The 20,665-nt window shown below is 48.7% G+C and overlaps 1 protein-coding gene across 1 annotated transcript in view; it reads left to right on the forward strand.

The window, feature by feature from the left end:
* Window positions 1–20,665, forward strand: part of FAM174B (family with sequence similarity 174 member B) — a 39,818-nt gene that overhangs the window by 17,332 nt on the left and 1,821 nt on the right. The window contains exon 2 of the mRNA XM_027957047.2: window positions 4,558–4,689. Within this exon, the coding sequence (XP_027812848.2) occupies window positions 4,558–4,689 (132 nt within the window). The remainder of the gene's footprint in view (window positions 1–4,557; window positions 4,690–20,665) is intronic.

Genomic DNA, 20,665 nt, shown 5'->3' on the forward strand with positions numbered 1-20,665 from the left:
GTTCAAGGTGACGTCCAGGGAGGTTTGTGCTGGGGTAGCCCACGGTCCTCGGTCGTAGAGACGTCGACCTCCCTGAGCCTTGGTTTCCTCGCCTGTAACACAGAGGTAACAGTGCTGCCTCACGTGTGTGCGTGTTAGGTCCCTTCAGTCGTGTCCAATTCTGTGTGACCCTGTGGACTGTAGCCCACCAGCCTCCTCTGTCCTTGGGATTCTCCAGGCAAGAATACTGGAGTGGGTTGCTGTGCCCTCCTCCAGAGGATCCTCCAGTCCAGGGACTGAACCCGTGTCTCTTGTGTCTAACCTGCATTGGCAGACAGGTTCTTTACCCCTGGCATCACATGGGAAGCCCATTGCCTTATAGGATGATTTATGTCTTGCATGTGATCTTAGTGTTAATTGGTTAGCTGGCACTCAGGAGGAGCTCAACTCTTAGGGAAAAGATAACTTAGACCAGAGGTCCCCAACCCTAACTGGCTCGTGCCTGTTAGGGACATGGTTGCACAGCAAGAAGTGAGCAGTGGGTGAATCAAAACTACTTTGCTCCTCCCCACTTCCCTGGAAAAATTGTCTTCCATGAAGTTGGTCCCTGGTGCCAAAAAGGTTGGGGGTGGCTGTGTTAGAGCATTCTGAAGAGACAGCAGGCCTCGGTGCACTTGTATGCGCTCCCAGTGAGTCTGTTTCCCCCTTGTCTCACATCTTCCTCCCCAAGGCAGGATGACTCCGTTCTCTGACTCCAGTCTAGCGAGGCTCAAGAGTCAGAGGGTCTGCAGGAAATGCCGACTGACCTTGTTCCTGCACTTTCCTGCTTCTGACTCCCACACGGTAAAGAAAGAGCTCACCTTTCAATCTGAGAAACACACGAGCCACCCCCACCCCGCCCCATCCTGGCCCACTCTAGTTGTATGCAGGGGTTTCCCTCCAGTGCGGCCCTGCCAGCTTCATGGCTTCTGCCACAGATGAAGCTGAGCCTCTTTCAACCTCTCCCAAATGCTGGTTTCCCCTTAGTAACAGACCCCGTAGCAAAACAGCAGGAATTACTCCCCTTTTGTGAAGGGTGTTGTGTCTCAGAGATTTGTTGGAAATGCAGTGTCTCCATTGTTTCAGAACTGGTGTTTGATGCATGCATGAGGGTTCCTGCAGAGGATTGTTAGATGGGGTTCTCCAGAGAAATGGAACCAAGAGAGAGTGCGTGTGTGTTGTGTGTGTGTGTGTGTACATATACAGGCCAGAAATCTAAGAAGAGCTAAGATTTCAGTTCTGAAGGCAGAAAAACAAAAATGGTGTCCCAGCCCCCAGGTAGAGGCATTCTCTCCTCCTTGTGTGAGGTCAGTCCTTCTTGTCTACTCAGGCCTTTGACTCATTGGGTGAGGCCCACCTGCACTGGGGAGGGCGATATGCTTTGCTCAGTCTACCGATTCCGGGGTTAATCTCAACCACAATCGCTCTCTCAGACACATCCAGAAATAGTGCTTCAGCAAATGTTGGGGTACCCTGTGGCCCAGTCAAGTCAATGCATAAAATTAACTGTCACACCTTTGGTGTAATCTTGAGGTTTAAATTATCTTTTCAGGTGACCTGGTTTGGAATGGCTGGTGTTAAAGCAAGTAGGCCATGGTGTTCTAGAGGCTGGGCTGTGTCCTAGCTTCTCCCAGGGGTAGGTGTTTACGGGTCTATGTTAAGCTCAGTAGGTTAATTTTCTCATCACAAGACTGTATAAGCAGTCAGGAAGAAGTAAGGTGATTCTGTGGGTGATGGGGATTCGTTCCCGTGAAGCAAGGCTGAAGTCAGAGCCCCCAGAATCTTTTCCCCGGGTCAGCAGTCAGTCCTGCTCCAGAACCAGTGACTTAGTGAGGTTTCAGGTTCCAAGGGCAGCCTGAGGCGTACAGTCCAGATTTTGCATGCTCTAAGCCTCGTGATGTTTGAGAGATGGTTACCAACAGTGGTGACTTCATCCAGAAATCACCTGGGTGCCAGTCTCTTTGGGCATCTATAGGAGCCTTTTTGAGCCCTCGGGTCCACAGGCCGTCTCCTGTTCTAGTGTTCCAGATGCTCGTGCAGGTGTGTGTGCCCAGTGGGCATCCCTGGCACTGGGCACAGCTAACAGAAGGGCAAGTCCTTTCCAAAGTCAGGTGTTCCCCTGAACAGCTGTGATTCATCAGGGCGGAGATAGGAGACTTCCTGAGAAAGGTGTGGTGTGTGGGTCAGTGTACTTTCGGGGCTTGACCCTGGTCTAGAGGGCTCGGGGGTGGATGGTTTTCCTTGTGGCTTTGTCGTGGGTTGCCTGTGGTGTATGGAGCCATTTCTGGGCTTGAATGTCTCCATCCAGCATTGGAGATTAAATTGGTCAGGGTTTGTAAGTCCTCTGAGGCAGAACAAAAGATCTATTTTATTCCATTGCCGGGAGGTGGAGGGAAAACAAGAATCTTGATGGCAAGAATCTGGACTAGCGGGGTTTATCACGTTAGCATTTAAGCTCCCACACAAACCTGCTTCCAAAATACTGCTGTCCTGTGGCCCTGGGGAGGCCGCTGGCTGTGCCCCTCTTACGTCTTAACCACCTGGCTTGGCGTTTGCACCTTGCTGCATCGTGCTTGAAATCCATGTGGTTTCACACACACACACACACACACACACACACACACACACACACACACACGGTGCTTGTGATGGAAGCAGAATGACAGATTGCTTTGTAATGAGGCTAGGGGGTTGTCAGGCTGTATACCTGATGCCCCAAAGTCTCTACACAGAGAACCGCGGGCAGCAAATACTATAGGCTCTGTAGGTTGCTTTATGTCAAAGGTGTAGATAAATATATATTTTCTATGTAAATAATCCTTTCACAAATCATGTTTTTGATGAATACTAGGCAAGAAAAGAGCTTCCCTGGGCTTCCCTGGTGGCTCAGACAGTGAAGAATCTGCCTGCGATGCTGGAGACTGTAGTTTGATCTCTGAGTTGGGAAGATCCCTTGGAGGAGGGCATGGCAACCCACTCCAGTCTTCTTGCCTGGAAAATTTCATGGACAGAGGAGCCTTGCGGGCTACAGTCCATGGGGTCGCAAAGAACTGGACATAACTGAGAGACTTATACTTTCTTTCTTCAAGAAAAGAGCAAGTTGCTGTTCCTAAGAAATTCTTACTTGAAGGTGAACTTCTGTTTTCACTCTTTTGCAAACTTCCTGAGGCATTTCGTGTGCTGGGGACAGAGAGACCCCACATGTGTCTTTGACATGGTCTCCATGCAGGTACGGCTTACGGCCTGTGGGAAGTATGTTTAGAGAATATGATTCTTCAGTGCCCTATTTGTGATTTGGGGGTGGTGGTGCTTTGACTGGTTTCTCACAGACAGTTTCAAAAATTTTTTTTCAAAAGAGGGACATCAGAGGATACAAGGCATTTGGGAAAAAGTTCAAAATAGTTGAGAAATAAATGCATAGAGCATCAGTAGTCGTAAAACAGTACTGTTCCCTGTGGCATCATAAACTCTCAGCGTGGCCTGGTCAATGCTGCATGCTTTGTAGAGGTCTGACACTGGAGACCGGAAGGCAGGCTTGCTCAGCGGTTTCCTGGCGGCCCTTAGTGGACGTCTACCGTCCCAGAGGTAAAAGCCTAGGGTCACAGCTCCCGATGCTCGTAAATCCTTGTGACAGAAACTATACTCATTTGTCCAAGTCCTTGTCATATGAGAGAGGCCGTAGGCTGTTTAACTCCTTTTTGTTGATTCTTTTTTAAAAATTTATTTATTTGGCTGTTTCAGGTATTGGTTGCGGCACACAGGATGTTTCAGCTGGGGCATGCGGGCTCTAGCTTCCCTACCAGGGATTGAACCCCGTCCCCTGCACAGAGAGCGCAGAGTTTTGGCCACTGGACCCCGAAGGAAGTCCCTCTCTGTTGATTCTTTTCACTAGCAGCCCTTTTTGCCAAGAGCCTGCTGCCTGGGCTGACTGAATGCCTCGTCTCACTTCATCCTCCCTGGCCTGTCCTCAGCCCATTTTCTTTATGAGGACGCTGAGGCCTCGGGAGATTGACTGACTTGCCTGTGATCACACAGGTAGAAAGCGGCCCAGCCTGGGTTCTGATTCACTGGGTCGGCCCGTGGGGCAGCGCACACAGTGGTGCCAGGCGGTGATGCCTGTGCTTGGAGCAGTGACCTGCGGCACAGCAGGGCTGGGGCAAGGGTGAGGGGCCGGGGGATGCGGGGACGAGGTGCCTCAGGCCTGGCCCAGGGCGTGGCTGAGCTCCATCCACGGTGGACATTCTGATCTTTGGCTCGTCGTGGGTTTTTTTTGCCTTACTTTTCCTTTTGAAAATCTTGCGTTTGGGTGTCATGAAGCCTGATCCCTGGGCTTCACAGCGCTCAGGGCACATCTTTGCTTTGTGGGTGAGGACCAACGAGGGATGCTGAGGTCAGGATCCCGCCCGAGGTCCCGTGGCCAGAAGTGAAGGAGCTGGGTGGGGTTTTGCCAGATCTCCTGGGAGCTGGGCTGGGGGTGGCAGCGTGGCTGACTTCAGTGGGCATCGCCCTGGTCTCAGGCATGTGCTTCCCCTCGTCTAGGTCTGGGAAGAGGCTGAAGAAGACCCGCAAGTATGACATCATCACCACTCCCGCTGAGCGAGTGGAAATGGCCCCGCTGAACGAAGAGGATGATGAGGACGAGGACTCCACAGTATTTGACATCAAATACAGGTACTGGGGGGCTTTCCTGGTGGCTTGGTGGTGAAAGAAGCCACTTGCCAAGCAAGAGATGCAAGTTTGATCTCTGGGTCGGGAAGATCCCCTGGAGAGGGACATGGCAACCCACTCCAGTATTCATGCCTGGGAAATCCCACGGACAGAGGAGCCTGGCGGGCTACAGTCCTCGGGGTCACAAGGAGGTGGACACGACTGAGCGACTAAACGACCACAGAGGCTGGGTGGGGACAGTGGCCTCCTCCTGGGCTCCCAGACTCAGGAAGGTGGGGGGGGTCCACCTTGGAAGACACTGAGTGCCCAGGAGTATAATCTTGTTTTCTGGCTGTCTTTGACCTTGGAGCGTTCTGTGTATGTGGGGAGAAGTGCTCTGATCCCTTCTGGGAATGCACAGCACCCAGGAAGCCAGCAGGGAAATGGGTCTTCTCAGCTCTTTCCAGATGCTGACACTTTAGGGTGAAAGTGAAAGTGTTATCCGCTCAGTTGTGTCCAACTCTTTGCAACCCCATGGGCTGTAGCCCACCAGGCTCCTCTGTCCATGGGATTCTCCAGGCAAGAATCCTGGAGTGGGTTGCTGTTTCCTTCTCTGGGGGATCTTCCCGACTCAGGGGTTGAACCCGGGACTCCCTCACTGGGAGGAGCCAGCTTTACAGAAGCAAAAGGGGGGCTGGATTTCAGACCATGAGCTTCCTGAGCACAGGCTAGCAGGGATCTGGTGCACGCAGCCTCCTGTGCCTCACGCCAAGCACATGAATGGAAACTGCTCTTTCAGGCTTGCTTAGTTGGTAATGGAGCATGTGGGGTGGGGGCTACTCCTTGGATGGAACTGACTTCTGAGTTCCAAAGGCAGGTGTGTTTCTTTTAAGGTTGCCTGTGGAAAGGTCAGAATGACTGTGTGACTTCAGGACTGTCTTTTGGGTTTTGGCTCCTTTTGGGGTGTACTGCATTTGGGTCTGTGGGATTCTCAGTGTGAAAGCTGGGGTGACTGGAGTTTATTTATTTATTTATGGCTGTCTTTGGCCTTCGCTGCGGCATATGAGTGTGGGTGTGGACTCTATAGTGGGGGCACACGGGCTCTCCACAGCTCATGGGCTCCAGAGCACCCAGGCTCAGTGGCTAGAATGTGTGGGCCTCACTGCCCTGAGCTATGTGGGATCCCAGCTCGCCAACCAGCGATCAGACCTGTATCCCTGGAAAATGGCTGTCCCAACACTGGACTGCCAGGGAGGTCTTGGCGAATGTAGTTTAGAGATGAGGGCGTGGAAACCCAGAGAGGGGCCCTGGGTTGGCCAAGGTCTCAGGTCTTCGTGGCAAAGATGAGACCTGAATACAGGCTGGGCCCAATCTGGAGATTCCACCCTCCCCCACAGGGTTCTGTAGAGAAACAGAATCAGTAGGATATATGTATACAGGAAGAGGTTTGTTACAAAGGTCCAGGTCTGAAGGCCTGGGAACCAGGAGAGCCCACGGTGTGAGTTCCAGCGGGAGCGCAGGGGAAGACCAGTGCCTTGGCTCAACACAGGCACAGAGCAAATCTCCCTTATGCTGCCTTTTGTGCTGTTCAGGCCTCCAACAGGTTGGATGAGAGCTACCCACGCTGGGGAGGGCAATCTGCTTTACTGAATCGACCCAGACAATTGTTAATCTCAGCAAGAACACCCTCCCGGATACACCCAGACTACTGAATATTTGGGAACCGTGTCACCCAGCCAGGTTGACCCATAAGAGTCACATTGCACACAGATTTCCCATGACTGAGAAAGTCAGTCAGTCAGTTCAGTCCCTCAGTCCTGTCTGACTCTTTGTGACCCCATGGACAGTAGCACCCCAGGCCTCCCTGTCCATTGCCAACTCCCGGAGCTTGCTCAAACTCATGTCCATCGAGTCAGTGATGCCATCCAACCATCTCATCCTCTGTCGTCCCCTTCTCCTCCTGCCTTCAATCTTTCCCAGCATCAGGGTCTTTTCCAATGAGTCAGCTCTTCGCATCAGGTGGCCAAAGTATTGGAGCTTAAGCTTTAGCATCAGTCCTTCCAATGAATATTCAGGACTGATTTAGGATTGACTGGTTTGATCTCCTTGCAGTCCAAGGGACTCTTAAGAGTCCTCTCCAACACCACAGTTCAAAAGCATCAATTCTTCAGTGCTCAGCTTTCTTTATGGTCCAACTCTCACAACCATAAGTGACTACTGGAAAAACCATAGCTTTGACTAGACGGACCTTTGTCAGTAAAGTAATGTCTCTGCTTTTTAATATGCTGTCTAGCTTGGTCATAGTCTTTCTTCCAGGGAGCAAATATAGGTCGTCCATATCTCTCCTGAATTGTCCTTTTCTAGCACAACGTTGGGTGTACTTGGCTGTAAATGAGTTAGATTCGAGAAAGAAGTGTTTGGGATTTTGATGAGAGCTGTGTTGACCCTGTAGATTGATTAAAGAGAATCAGCCCTTTGTACTAGGTGGAGTACATCGGACAGAGAAAGACATATGATGTGATATCGCATATGTGTGGAATTAACAAATACAGCAAAGTAGTGAATATAACAAAATAAAAAGAGGCAGACTCACACATACAGAGAACAAACTAGTGGTTACCAGTGAGGAGAGGGCAACGGGAGGGGCAAGATGGGGGTCGGGGATTCAGAAGTACAGCCTACTAGGTATAAGGGTAGCCGCAGAGATATATTGCACCACACGGGGATATAGCCAGTACTTTATAATACCATAAATGGCGTATAATCTTTAAACGTTTTTCCTTTAAACAGTTTGAATCATTATATTGCATACCTGTAACTTACATAATGCTGTATATCAACTATACCTCAATAAGAAAAAATAAAGAGAATCAGGCCCTTTTATGTTCTCCTCATCCATGAGTGCGGAATGACTTCCCATTGATATAGGTATTTTAAGAAATGTCTTTCAAAAACTTCTCCATTAATGTATTATGAATTTTTGCTAGATATATTCCAAGGTGTTTTACATTCTGGTACATATATTTTTTACTTTCAAATGCTATTTTATTTATACTCATGTCTGAAAAAAATGTACTATTGTGTTCACGTACATACTGATATTGGAAAAAGAGTTGTTAATGAATCACACATAAATTTCATGGAGAATGCACAACATTAAGACATGGGTTTGTTATATATAGAGGAACAAACCATTAATGATGGTTTGCATTTTAGGTAAATAACAGCCCCCTTTGAGAAGAATCAAAACAATTACTAATATGCATCTGTACTGCAGAATACTATGTACATAAGAAGTGGTTATACTGATTTTATTGCAAGTCACAGAAATAAAATGAAATGTGAAGACAACGCTGTCTTCATTGAGTCACAATGGAAAGGCTTGGCTGCATCTTGCAGGCCTGCTGGGGTTATTATACAATAGGGAGCCCTGGATGGCTTTAGTGGATCATGGACTGTTTTGATTCTGAGCCATGGAATAGGATTTCATTTGTATTTGGTGTCTGAGCTGACTCCTTGGGGGCTGCGATGGACGGAGTGATTTTTGTGGTAGCCCCAGGTCTGACTGCATAAGAAAAGCCTGAGTAAAGAAATATAGTAGTCTGTCTGGACAGTCCTAACTGTAGGCTTGTTCCTGAGTATAGGTGGGAAGAGGGTCTGGATATAAGTATTACTGTGGTCTGAACACGGCTGGGTGGAAGTCGTGTCCGATGGCATGAGGAGGAGGAACGTACTGAACCCACTGTCAGACCAAGAGCCTTCCCCAGTGAATCTCAGTGCTTCAGACGATGGAGCAAGTTCCTTTCCTAGGAACAATCAGGGCTGTGTTGGCATTGCTCCACTTTCCTGCGCTGTCGGTTGACATACAGTACTGTACAAGTTGAAGGAGGACATATGGCATACACGTATTGGGAAATGATTGCCACAGTAAGTTCAGTTGACATCTAGCACCGCACATAGTTAGCCATTTTTTTCCTTGTGATGAGAACTTCTGGGATCCACTTTCCAGGCAGCTCTCAGGTCCGTCGTGCAGCAGTGTTACGTGGGGTCATCGCATTGCGCATGACCTTCCCAGGATGTCTTCATCTCCCACCTGGGAGCTTGAACCCTTTTTACCCCCTTTGCCCAGTTCTCCCGTCCCCAGGGCCCTGATTCTGATAACTGCAGATCTCATCTCCTTTTCTATGAGTTTGGTTTTTCTGAATTCCACATATAAGTGAGATCACACAGTGTCTTTCTCAGTCTGACTTGCTTCACCAAACGTGGTGCCCTCATGGTCCATCTGTGGTCTTGTAAATGGCAGGATTCCTTTCTGTTTGGTGCTGAGGAGTGTTCCACTTGTGTGTGTGTGTGTATACCACACTTTATTGATTTGTCTGTCAGTGGACGCTTAGGCAGATGATTGCATGGAACCACCTGGTAGGTGTTAAGGTAGCAGACAACACTTCTGCTGTTTGAGAATCTGAGTCTGCTCCCTGGTCTGTGGCCACGCTGTGGAGTGGTGCTGTTTGGTAGCTGTAGTAACGCCCCCCGACCCCCCGCCCCGGCCCCGTTCTCTAAGTCACACGGCAGTAGCATGGGGCCCTTTCACCCGTGGTGATTTTTAATACAGGAATCACTTAAGGTCCCCCAGGCGCCTCTGAGCCTCTCCTCCACCCTGATTCTGGGCAGAAAGTCGGGACCCAGCAAGTCCATTCCTATCAGTCTTTCATCCCCAACCATCTACTGTAATGACTCCCGTGTCCCGCCGGATCAGCATCCATGCCTGCGTTTCTGCTTCTGGGGCTGCAGGCTTCTCTCTGCTGTCACTTTGGGGACAGCTTCAAAGACAAGTACCTCTGCAAGCCGCTGCCACACGATTCATGACCTCAATCTGAGCTTCCTTTTTAAAAGTATCGCTTTCTTACTTTCTGTTCATGGTGTCTAGAAATACAGTTGATTTTTTAAAAAGAGTGATTTAAAAAATGTTCAGCAGCCTCATTAAACTCCTATGAATTCTAGTGGTGTAACTGTGGATTCTTTTGAGATTTCTATATCGATATATCACATGAGACTAATAGGAGTGCCTCCCTTTCCCTCAAGTCCTTCATCATTTTACCCCTTTTTTTAAAAAAAAAAAAAAAAAAGCCTTCTTGGTCTCTAAGTCTTTGTTAAATAGAAGTGATGGTAATAGGCATCCTGTCTTATTCTTGACCTTAACGGGTGTGCTTTCCGTATTGACACAACAGCAGTGTTTGCTATACAAACCATATAGGGTTTGTAGATTTTTTTCCAAGAAGCTTCCCTCTATTCACAGTTTGCTAATGTTGATTTTATTAAATGTATTTCTTAGCTCTATTGAGAATATGATACTTTTTCCTCCAATCTGTTAAGGTGGTGAACTTATAATTATTTATTTTTTTCCCCTAAAATTAAATCAGTTTTGCATTCCTGAGACAAAAGGAGTTTGGTCCTGGTCATGTTTTTATTCACATTGCTACCTTCAGTTTGCTGATATTTTGCTTGGGACTTTCTTGTTTCTCTTAGAGGCTGAGATTGGTTTGTAATTTTCCTATTTTGTCATATCCTTGTCAGGCTTTGCCCAAAGAAAGGTAATGCCGAAGAATGTTCAAACTACTGCACAATGGCACTCGTCTCACACTCTAGCAGAGTAATGCTCAAACTTCTCCAAGCCAGGCTTCAACAGTGTGTGAACCATGGACTTCCAGATGTTCAAGCTGGTTTTAGAAAAGGCAGAGGAACCCGAGATCAAACTGCCAACATCTGTTGGATCATAGAAAAACAAGAGAGTTACAGAAAAACATATACTTCTGGTTTATTGACCACACCAAAGCCTTGGACTGTGTGGATCACAACAAACTATGGAAAATTCTTCAAGAGATGAAAATACCGAACCACCTGACCTGCCTCCTGAGAAATGTGTGTGCAGGTCAAGAAGCAACAGTTAGAACTGGACATGGAACAACAGACTGTTTCCAAATAGGAAAAGGTATATGTCAAGGCTATATATTGTCACCCTGCTTATTTAACTTATATGCAGAGTACATCATGAGAAACGCTGGGCTGGAAGAAGCACAAGCTGGAATCAAGATCGCTGGGAGAAATATCAATAACCTCAGATTTGCAGATGATACCACCCTTATGGCAGAAAGCAAAGACGAACTAAAGAGCTTCTTGATGAAAGTGAAAAAGGAGAATGAAAAAGTTAGCTTAAAATTCATCATTCAGAAAACGAAGATCATGGCATCTATCTGGTCCCAACATTTCATGGCAAATAAGTGGGGAAACAATGGAAACAGTGAGAGACTTTATTTTGTGGGGCTCCAAAATCACTGTAGATGGTGACTGCAGCCCTGAAATTAAAAGACACTTGCTCCTTGGAAGAAAAGCTATGACCAACCTAGCCAGCATATTAAAAAGCAAAGACATTACTTTGTCAGCAAAAGTCCACCTAGTCAAAGCTATGGTGCTTCCTTTGTAGCTCAGTCAGTAAAGAATCTGCCTGCAGTGCAGGAGACCCAGGTTCGATCCCTGGGTCGGGAAGAATCCTGGAGGAGGAAATGGCAACCCATTCCAGCATTCTTGCCTAGAGAATCTCATGGACAGAGGCGCGTGGCTGGCTACAGTCCATGGGGTCCCACGCATCAGACATGACTTAGTGGCTAAACCACTTACGCCTGCATTACATGGTTTTTCCTTAGTCACGTATGGATGTGAGAGCTGGACTATAAAGAAAGCTGAGCGCGAAAGAATTGATGCTTTTGAATTGTGGTGTTGGAGAAGACTCTTGAGAGTCCCTTGGACTACAAGGAGATCAAACCAGTCAATCATAAAGGAAATCAGTCCTGAATATTCATTGGAAGGACTGATGCTGAAGCTCCAATACTTTGGCCACTTGATGAGAAGAACTGATTCATTGGAAAAGACCCTGATGCTGAGAAAGACTGAAGGTTGGAGGAGAAGGAGATGACAGAGGATGAGATGGTTGGATGGACATGAGTTTGAGCAAGTGCCGGGAGTTGACGATGGACAGGGAAGCCTGGTGTGTTGCAGTCCATGGACACGACTCAGTGACTGAGCTGAACTGTCAGGCTTTGGTAGAAGTTGTACTAGCTTCATAAAACAAATTGAGGCAGTTCTGTATTTTCCTTTTCTCTGAGATAGTATCAGATTAGAATTATTTGTTTCTAAATGTTTAGTAGAATTTGCTTAAACTGTATGAGTCCTGATGCTTTTTTGTTTGAAGACTGGAAAACACTATTGATGTCTATTGATGAACACTATTGAATAGTTACAGGACTATTTTTAGTCTTTGTTTCTTCTTGGGGCAGTTTTTTGGTTTTTACAAAATATTTATTTATTTATTTGGCTGTGCCCAGTCTCGTTGGTGCATGCAGGATCTTTACTTGGGGCATGTAGGATGTAGTTCCCTGAACAGGGACAGAACCCAGGCCCCTGGATTGGGAGTACAGAGTCTTAGCCACTGGACCACCGGGAGGTCCTGTTCTTGGGGCAGTTTTGATGGGTTTTATTTTTCTGAGATTTTATCCTTGTCATCCGTGTTTTCAAATGTATCGTCTAAGGTTACTCACAACGCTCTTTTCATCATCTTTTTATCCTTTGTCCCATGTGCAGTCATGGTCTCCTTTCATTCTTTCTCACTGCTGTGTTTTAAAGTCTTTGCTTACTTGGCTCTGCCAGGTTTTAGCTGTGGCACGCATCATCTTCATTTGCAGCACGTGGGATCTCGTTCTCTGACCAGGGATCGAACCCGGGCCCTCTGTGTTGGGAGCATGGAGTCTCAGCCACTGCACCACCAGGGAATGTCCCCTTTACATTCTTAATATTGCTTGAAAGTGAAGTCGCTCAGTCGTGTCCGACTCTTTGTGACCCCATGGACTGCAGCCTGCCAGGCTCCTCCGTCCATGGGATTTTCCAGGCAAGAGCACTGGAGTGGGTGCCATTGCCTTCTCCAATAATAATATTGCTTGTTTGCCTTTTCTCCTTTTTCTTGATCAGTCTTGCTGTACATTTAATTTTATCCAACTGTACAAAGAACCAACTTTTGATTTCTCTGATCCTTTCTATTAAATTATCATTTTCGATTTCAGTTGATTTCTGCTTCTCTTCCTTAAGCTTTCTTTGAGTGCATTCTGTTCTTTTTTTTTTTTTTTTCTAACTTTGTCCATTGGCTATTTAGCTCCTTTATTTTCAGCGGCCTTGATGTTAGCATTTATTCAGTAATCTTGTCTACTTCAGCTGCCTCCCTCAGGCTCTCCTTATCAGTGCCAGGCACTACCCTGCCTCCCTGTTTGTTGCAAAGGACGATGGACTTCAAGTAGTTCCTGTGAGAAGCTGGTGCCATGTGTGAGGATGTGAGTGAACTTGGGGCTGAGTCACCCAACAGAAGACCCCTCTAGTCCTGGGGCTCAAAGTCCCTCGGTCACTGAAGAAGACAAAGACTGGGTCATAGCTTTTCTTATTACAGGTGTAGTGTATGGTATGGCGATTACAGATTTAAAAAAAGGAAAAGTAAAATTACATTTAATCTCACCACTTAATGATAACCACTAGAGTGTGTGTGAGTTCATACCTGTGGAATCCTCTTTTTTTTTTTTTTTTTTAACAGAAATAGGACCATGTTACACACACAGCTTTGGAACGGTTTTCCACCTGAGCGGCATGTCACAAACCACTTTTCAGGTCAACGCGTTTGAAAGAGCAAGGATTTTAAGGCCGGTTTTGTGTCGGCTTTAGTGTTTTCGAGACCTTCTCCGTCTGCATGTGACGGTCTGCTCAGTGGTCCTCATCTTTCCTGTTTAGACAGAACTCAGCCAAAGTTTTTGGTTCCCGCTGGGAAACAGACTACATTTAAATCGGATGTGGCTGAATCATGACCTTAGTTGGTTTTATCAATGAGTGCAAAGAGGAAAGTCGTGTTTCTGGCGCTCGGGTGGTAAGGTGGTACCCTGCCTTGTATTACACTTGTGGCTCGGATAACATCTCCTCACTTGGAGCCCGTGAGCATCAGCCAGGCAAGAAGTGGGGCAGAGAGAAGGCAGACAGGGCAAGGCTTCCCTGGGCAGCCCTCCTCCCAGGCTCCCACGGCACTGAGATGTTACAATGTGTGAGGTTAGAACCCCGCTGTTTAGGGCCAGGTGTGGGGAGGCTGAAAGGGGCTTCAGTGGTAGAGAATCCGCCTGCCAGTGCGGGAGACTTAAGAGACACAGGTTCAACCCCAGGGTCAGGAAGAGCCCCTGGAGAAGGAAATAGCTACCCACTCCAGTCTTCTTGCCTGGAGAATTCCAGAGACAGAGGAGCTTGGTGGGCTACAGTCCATGGGGTTGCGAAGAGTCAGACACGACTGAGCGACTAAGCACACGTGCGTGCGTGTGTGGGGAGGGAAGAGCGTCTGTGGAAATGAGTTTCCAGCTCTGTCCTTAAAAGGCTAATTGGAAGAGAGAAACGATGGCATCGTGGAGTGCAGAGAACCCCGGGGTTTTGAAGTGGTTCCTTATTTCAAAAGGCATTTGCATCCTGGTTGCGTGCATTTGAGCTTGGTTGGCCTCGTGAATACGGTGGCTGATGCTATGGGCCTCTGTACCTCCCCGGTTTATTACTGAGGCCTTTTGTGACATCCTCTGGGCGACCCCAGGGGCGAGGCGGATGCTACTCTTTCTCCATCTGGTAGGCGGCACCAGCAGCTGTGACCAGCGCAGCCCAAAGGCGCTCTGCTTGGAGAACACACGGCTCCTGCCAGACTGGTTCCCTGGGGCCGGGAGGGAGGGTTCAGTTCCTCTGCGTTTTAAGTCTGGAAAAGATGTGCCCCGTGGGAGTGCCGATGTGCGTTCCAGAGATGCCTGCCACCCACCCTTTCCTGGATAGGGCTACTGAAGGGAATATAATTAGAAACGCACGAGATGTCCCCTGCACCTCTGGGGGCTGTGCCTAGCATCATCTTATCTTTGGAACAAAACGCGTTCAGTGGCTGTTTGCAGCCAGAGGCCCCTGGAGGCTGTGGTAGGAGAGGGAGAAAACAGATTTGATTTGCTTATCCTAGACTGAGGTCCGGGACCTGGGTCCCCACGGCCACCCTAGGGCAGTATCAAAGCTAAGCCCCTGCTAAGCGCGCTCAGGGCAGTGACTTCTAGAATTCTTGAGCTGGGAAAGGCCATTGGCTCGCCCCACTAGCCGTCATCTCCTGAGGATGAGGAGTGAGGCTGTTGGAGTCTCAGCGTGGGGACAGCTGCAGAGGCAGTGGGTACCCTGAGCTGCTGGGGCCTGGGAGGAGGACCGGCAGCCTCCCCAAGGGTGCTGGAGCAGCCTTGCTGTTGTTGTTGAGTCTCTCAGTCATGTCGACTCTTGCAACCCCATGGACTGTAGCCCAGCAGGCTCCTCTGCCCATGGGGTTTTCCAGGCAAGCATACTGGAGTGGGCTGCCATTTCCTTCTCCAGGGGATCTTCCTGACTCAGGAATCAAACATGCGCCTCCTGCATTGGCAGGTGGATTCCCCCAGAGCATCCTACCTGGACCTGAAACAACCTCAGAGGCCACCCCCAAAGCAGTCTGGCTAACTCTCTGCCAGCCCTCTTGCTTGCAGAATGCTGAGCTTATGTGTTATATGTAAAGGAGTGTCTCCTGAGGCATTTTTGTTTCTTTGAATTGCAATACTGGCATTCTGGGGGCAGTTCTCAGCTAAAGTATTGTGCCCCGTAAAACTAGTTGAGTTTTATGTCTATGAGAAGGGAGACTGTGGAAACAGGAATTTGTGTGGTGATGAAAATTTACTGCTCAGTGGCTCTCTTTTTTTTAGTTGGCGTGTGGTTGAGTTACAATGTTGTGTTACTTTCAGGTGTACAGCCAAAGCGATTAAGTTATTCATATATCTGTTCTGTTTCAGGTTCTTTTCCCTTACGGGTTATTACAAAACCTGAGTATAGTCCCCTGTGCTGTACAGCAGATCCTTGTGGGTTATCTATTTTATATATACCTTCGTGCTCAGTTCTGTCTGACTCTTTGCGACCCCATGGACGGTAGCCCCCCAGGCTCCTCTGCCCATGGGGTTTTCCAGGCAAGAATACGGGAGTGAGTTGCCGTTTCCTTCTCCAGGGGATCTTCTGTTGACCCAGGGATCGAACCCACGTCTCTTACGTCGGCTGCACTGGCAGGTGGATTCTTTACCACTAGTGCCCCCTGGGGATCCCTGTTTTATATATAGTAGAAGGCAGTGGCACCCCACTCCAGTACTCTTGCCTGGAGAATCCCATGGACGGAGGAGCCTGGTGGGCTGCATTCCATGGGGTCGCTAAGAGTCGGACACGACTGAGCGACTTCACTTTCACTTTCCACTTTCATGCATTGGAGAAGGACATGGCAACCCACTCCAGTGTTCTTGCCTGGAGAATCCCAGGGACGGGAAGCCTGGTGGGCCGCCGTCTCTGGGGTCTCACAGAGTCGGACACAACTGAAGCGACTTAGCAGCAGCAGCAGCAGCAGCAGCAGCAGTGTGCATGTGTTAATCCCAGACTCCTAATTTTTCCCTCCTCCCTTTCCCTTTAGATAACCATAGGTTTGTTTTCTGTGTCTGTGGATCAGTTTCTGTTTTGTATATAAACTCGTTTGTATCATTTTCTTCGATTCCACTTCTGAGTGATATCCTGTGGTATGTGTCTTTCTCTTTCTAACTTACTTCACCTCGTACGATATCTCTAGGCCCATCCATGTTTAAGTGAATTTGATTTAGTGCCCTGCTTACGTACATGTACAGTTTCCAGTGCTGTGTGAGAATCAGTCATAAAAAGGGGCAAAAGGGCAAGGACACACATAATCCTAACCAGCAGAGCTTTTGTAGAAACTTGCCACGTTGTTGGATTGTTCTTTCCTGTGGTCGGCGCGGTGGGATGAAAGCAGGGGAACTGCCCGGGTTCCCTGGCACGGGGTGGTGGGGTCCTCCCGTCTGCCCGTCTCTGCACTCATAGGTGTAGCCCGGCCTCCCCCCTCGGCTTCTCCATCGTTTATTCCCGTGGCTGCTGTGCCATCTTTCTGAGGCATCCTGTCCCCAGATAGCTGCTCGCCTGTTGATGGCTCTTTGTACCCACAGATGAGCTTCCCGTGAAGCATGGGACAGAGCAGGCTGGGGAGTGTCCCTCCTTTTCTGGGATGGCTATAACCCAGCGTCGTCATGCAGGATTGTTACAAATCTGAAGGGAGTAAACATAGCTCATGGTGCCTAAACATGCCTTCACTTCACCTGGAGTCTCCAGGGAGGGTGGGGACGGGGTCAGAACGGACCCCCTTCCTGGCTGGCCTTAATGACAAAGCAAGCATGTCAGCAGTGGTTTGGTTGCTCTGGAGGAGGGGAGGGAAAGGACCCAGGGAGTCCTCCTGGAAATCTCTGCTCATCACCTTCTGCGTGTGCCCAGGTCACCGTGAGCGCAGGTTCTGGGCTGAGATGGTGAGATGGCAGAAACACAGACTCTCACAAGAGGACCTGGTCTCACAGGGCTCTGTGGGCTGCCGGGGGTGGGGGGGCGGCGGGGCTCGTCTCCCTGGCACCTCTTCCCAGTGGAGATGAAGCTTACAGGGCATTAGGAAGGACCAGGGAGCGAGCCTGGAGCTGATTAATGGGCAGCGGGGAGTGTGAGGGCGTTGGAGGAAGAAATAATGGCATGTTGACAGGTGCAGGTTTGAGCAGATGTGGGACTAACCAGGTGGCGCCAACCAGAAGGAACCCACCTGCCCATGCAGGAGACATGAGAGACACAGGTTCGATCCCTGGGTCGGGAAGATCCCCTGGAAGAGGGCATGGCAACCCACTTTGGTATTCTTGCCTGGAGAATCCTGTGGACAGAGGAGCTTGAGTCACAAAGAGTCGGGCACAACGGAAGCAACTTAAGCATGCAGAGCTAACCAGGTGACCTATAGCTGTGAACCTAGGACCCTCCCCAGGAAAGCGCTCCAAAGTTCATGGCCTCAGGGAAACAGCGGGGTAAAAAGAAGAGAGCGGGGACTTTACAGCCAGCCTCCTCACCCCAATCCCCATGTTGGATTTCCCCAGAACTTCCCCAATCCTGGTAGCACTGGAGTCTGAAGGACAGCTGAGCACAGCACTCAGACTTGAGATCCAGAGCTGGTGACCTCCGGGGTGCTGGTATACGCCCCCAGAACTCCCCCTGGGGTGGGCGAGCGGGTCTGTTTCCTTTGTCCGGGAGCAGCCCCCGAGGTTTAGTTCCGCTGAAGAGGGAGCCTGAGGAATCAGATGTGCTTGATTCCTCGTGGGCTCCCCTCACTCTTGATCCAGCTCCACCGGCTCTCTGTGTGTGTGCATACGGGGGTGTTTATCCCTATAAACGCAAGGGATGTCACCAGCTGCACGCCGTGTATGTGGCGGGGGATGGGGTGCAGGCGGAGAACCCATCAGAGAATCGGGGTGGGCCCTCAGGGCATCTGGAAGATGCAGTTCAACTAAACGGCAATTTGGGGATGCCAGTGAAAGGGAATTTTCAGCGCGTTGGCGGTATGTAAAGTTCACATCTCTGCGAGAGCTGACAGTCTGCTTTTTCCAGATTCAGCAGGCTCACTAGCGTGTGCTTCTGTTCACGCACACGTCTGCTCGGGGATAGCTCTTGGGAATTGGGTCCCTTTACTCTGGTCCGATTCTCGTTTTCGGAAACCTTTGCTGCTCTGTCTCCAGTGTCCTGGCCCCTGCCCTTCACGCTCAACACTGAACTTGCAGCCGGATGCAGTGGAGAGCCCGATGGTGGGGTCAGGGCTGCTGGCAGGTCCTCAGGCTGCGTCTAGAGAGTGGGGGTGAGTGCCTCAGCTCTGCAGATTGTGGATGTCAGTCAGTGGGAGTGCGCCGCCCACTCCCCAACCCAGAGAAGAGGGCATGTGGGTGATCTCAGAAAGCCGACCTTCACAGTGTGGACGTGGCCATGGGGATTTATCTTTCGCTTCTCTACTCTGTGGAGTAGGGGACCCTAGTGGACAATACAAGGATACCCCCATTTTTTTTAATTGGAAATAATTTCAAAGTTAAAAAAATGTTGCAAAACAAATAGGGAACACCCAGATACACTTTATCTAGATTTTCCTATTTTAATATTTTGCCTCATTTGCCTTATGGTGGCTTTGTGTGTTCATATTATTTTTTTTTCTGAACCATTTGAAATAAGTTACATGTATTATGTCCCTTTCCCCCCAAATAAAGTGTGCATTAAAATAAGATGTCCATATCTTTCAGTAATTAGCTACCTGATATTTATATTTGGGATCATATAACATCAAAGCTGTGGTTTTTCTAGAACTCATCTACAGATATGAGAGTTGGATCATAAAGAAGGCTGAGTGCTGAAGAATTGAGGCTTTCGAGTTATGCTGCTGGAGAAGACTCTTGAGGGTCCCTTGGACAACAAGGAGATCAAACCAGTCAATCCTAAAGGAAATAAAGCCTGAATATTCATTGGAAGGACTGATGCTGAAGCTGAAGCTCCAGAATATCGGCCACCTGATTCGAAGAGCCAACTCACTGGAAAAGACCTTGATGCTGGGAAAGATTGAAGGCAGGAGGAGAAGAGGCTGACGGAAGATGAGATGGTTGGATGGCATCACTGACTCAATGGACATGAGTCTGAGCCAACTCTGGGAGACTGTGAAGGACAGGGGAGCCTGGTGTGCTGCAGTCCACGGGGTCGCAAAGAGTCAGACACAACCTAGCATCTGAACAGCAGCAACATCACGTGGAAAAGTTTGTTATAAGTTCTATTAAGTCCTTACTATTTTTCCGTGTGATTTTATCATTGTTCAGCTGCCCAGCTATGTCTGACTCTTTTGCGGCCCCATGGACTGTAGCCTCCCAGGCTCCTCTGTCCATGGCATTTCCCAGATAAGGATACTGGAGTGGTTGCCATTTCCTTCTCCAGAGGATCTTCCCGACCCAGGGATTGAACCCATGTCTCCTGCATTGGCAGGTGGATTCTTTACCGCTGAGCCACCTGGGAAGCCCAGATTATATAATGTCCACTTTTAAACATTAATAGATGGATACCTCTCAGATTTTTCCTCCTCTTGTAAGTCTTTGGATGATGTCTTGAATAGATTTAGTCTTTCAACTTTTCTTGATCATTGCACAAATATCTCTTGCACCCCCTGCAATTGTCTGATGCTGTGCTTGGTGCTGGCGTTTAAAGGTGAACAAGCTCAGACAAGCATCTCATCTGCAGGGAGCTCCCAGTTTAAGTGAGAGACAGACATGAATCAGATTATTACATAAACCACAGGTCATAATCCATAAGCCAGGGGCCAGCAGCTTACTGCCCCCAGACCAAATCTGGCCCACTGTCTGTTTTTTTTTTTACGATTCCCAAGCCAAGAATGATTTTTACAGTTTTGACGGTTGAAAAAGAATCAAAAGAAGAATAACGTTTCATGACATGTAAAACTTAAATGCAATTCAAACCTCGGCATCCACAAATAAGGTTTTATTGAAACTCAGTCATGCCAAGCATTTCTAGCAGTTAGGTTGAGCCGCTGCCACAAAAACTAAAGGACCTGAAAAGTAAAAAATATTTAGTATTCTCTGGACTTCTAAACAGGGAGAGCTTGCTGAGTGAGTGAGTGAAGTCGCTCAGTCGTGTCCAACTCTTTTCGATCCCATGGACTGTAGCCTACCAGGCTCCTCTGTCCGTGGGATTTTCCAAGCAAGAATACTGGAGTGGGTTGCCAATTCCTTCTCCAAGCCCTGGTGTAAATACCCGCAGGAGTGCTAGGAAGGAGGGTTACAAGAAAAGAGGTTGTGTACAGAGGCCTGTGTGGGGACCTAGGAAAGGATGCTGAGCTGGGAGCCGAGCGAAGGGAAGGCATTACCTGGAGGAGTGGGTGGGCATTGCAGGCAGCGCATTCAAAGGTCCTGGGGTTGAGGAGGGTGGAGCTTTCAAGAACTGGAAAGATGGCTTTTCAGTGTGATGGGAAGAGAGGTGGGGGTGCAGCTCAGGAGGTGCT

The sequence above is a fragment of the Ovis aries genome, chromosome 18 (assembly GCF_016772045.2).
Source record: "Ovis aries strain OAR_USU_Benz2616 breed Rambouillet chromosome 18, ARS-UI_Ramb_v3.0, whole genome shotgun sequence".
In the NCBI taxonomy this organism is placed as follows: Eukaryota; Metazoa; Chordata; class Mammalia; order Artiodactyla; family Bovidae; genus Ovis; species Ovis aries.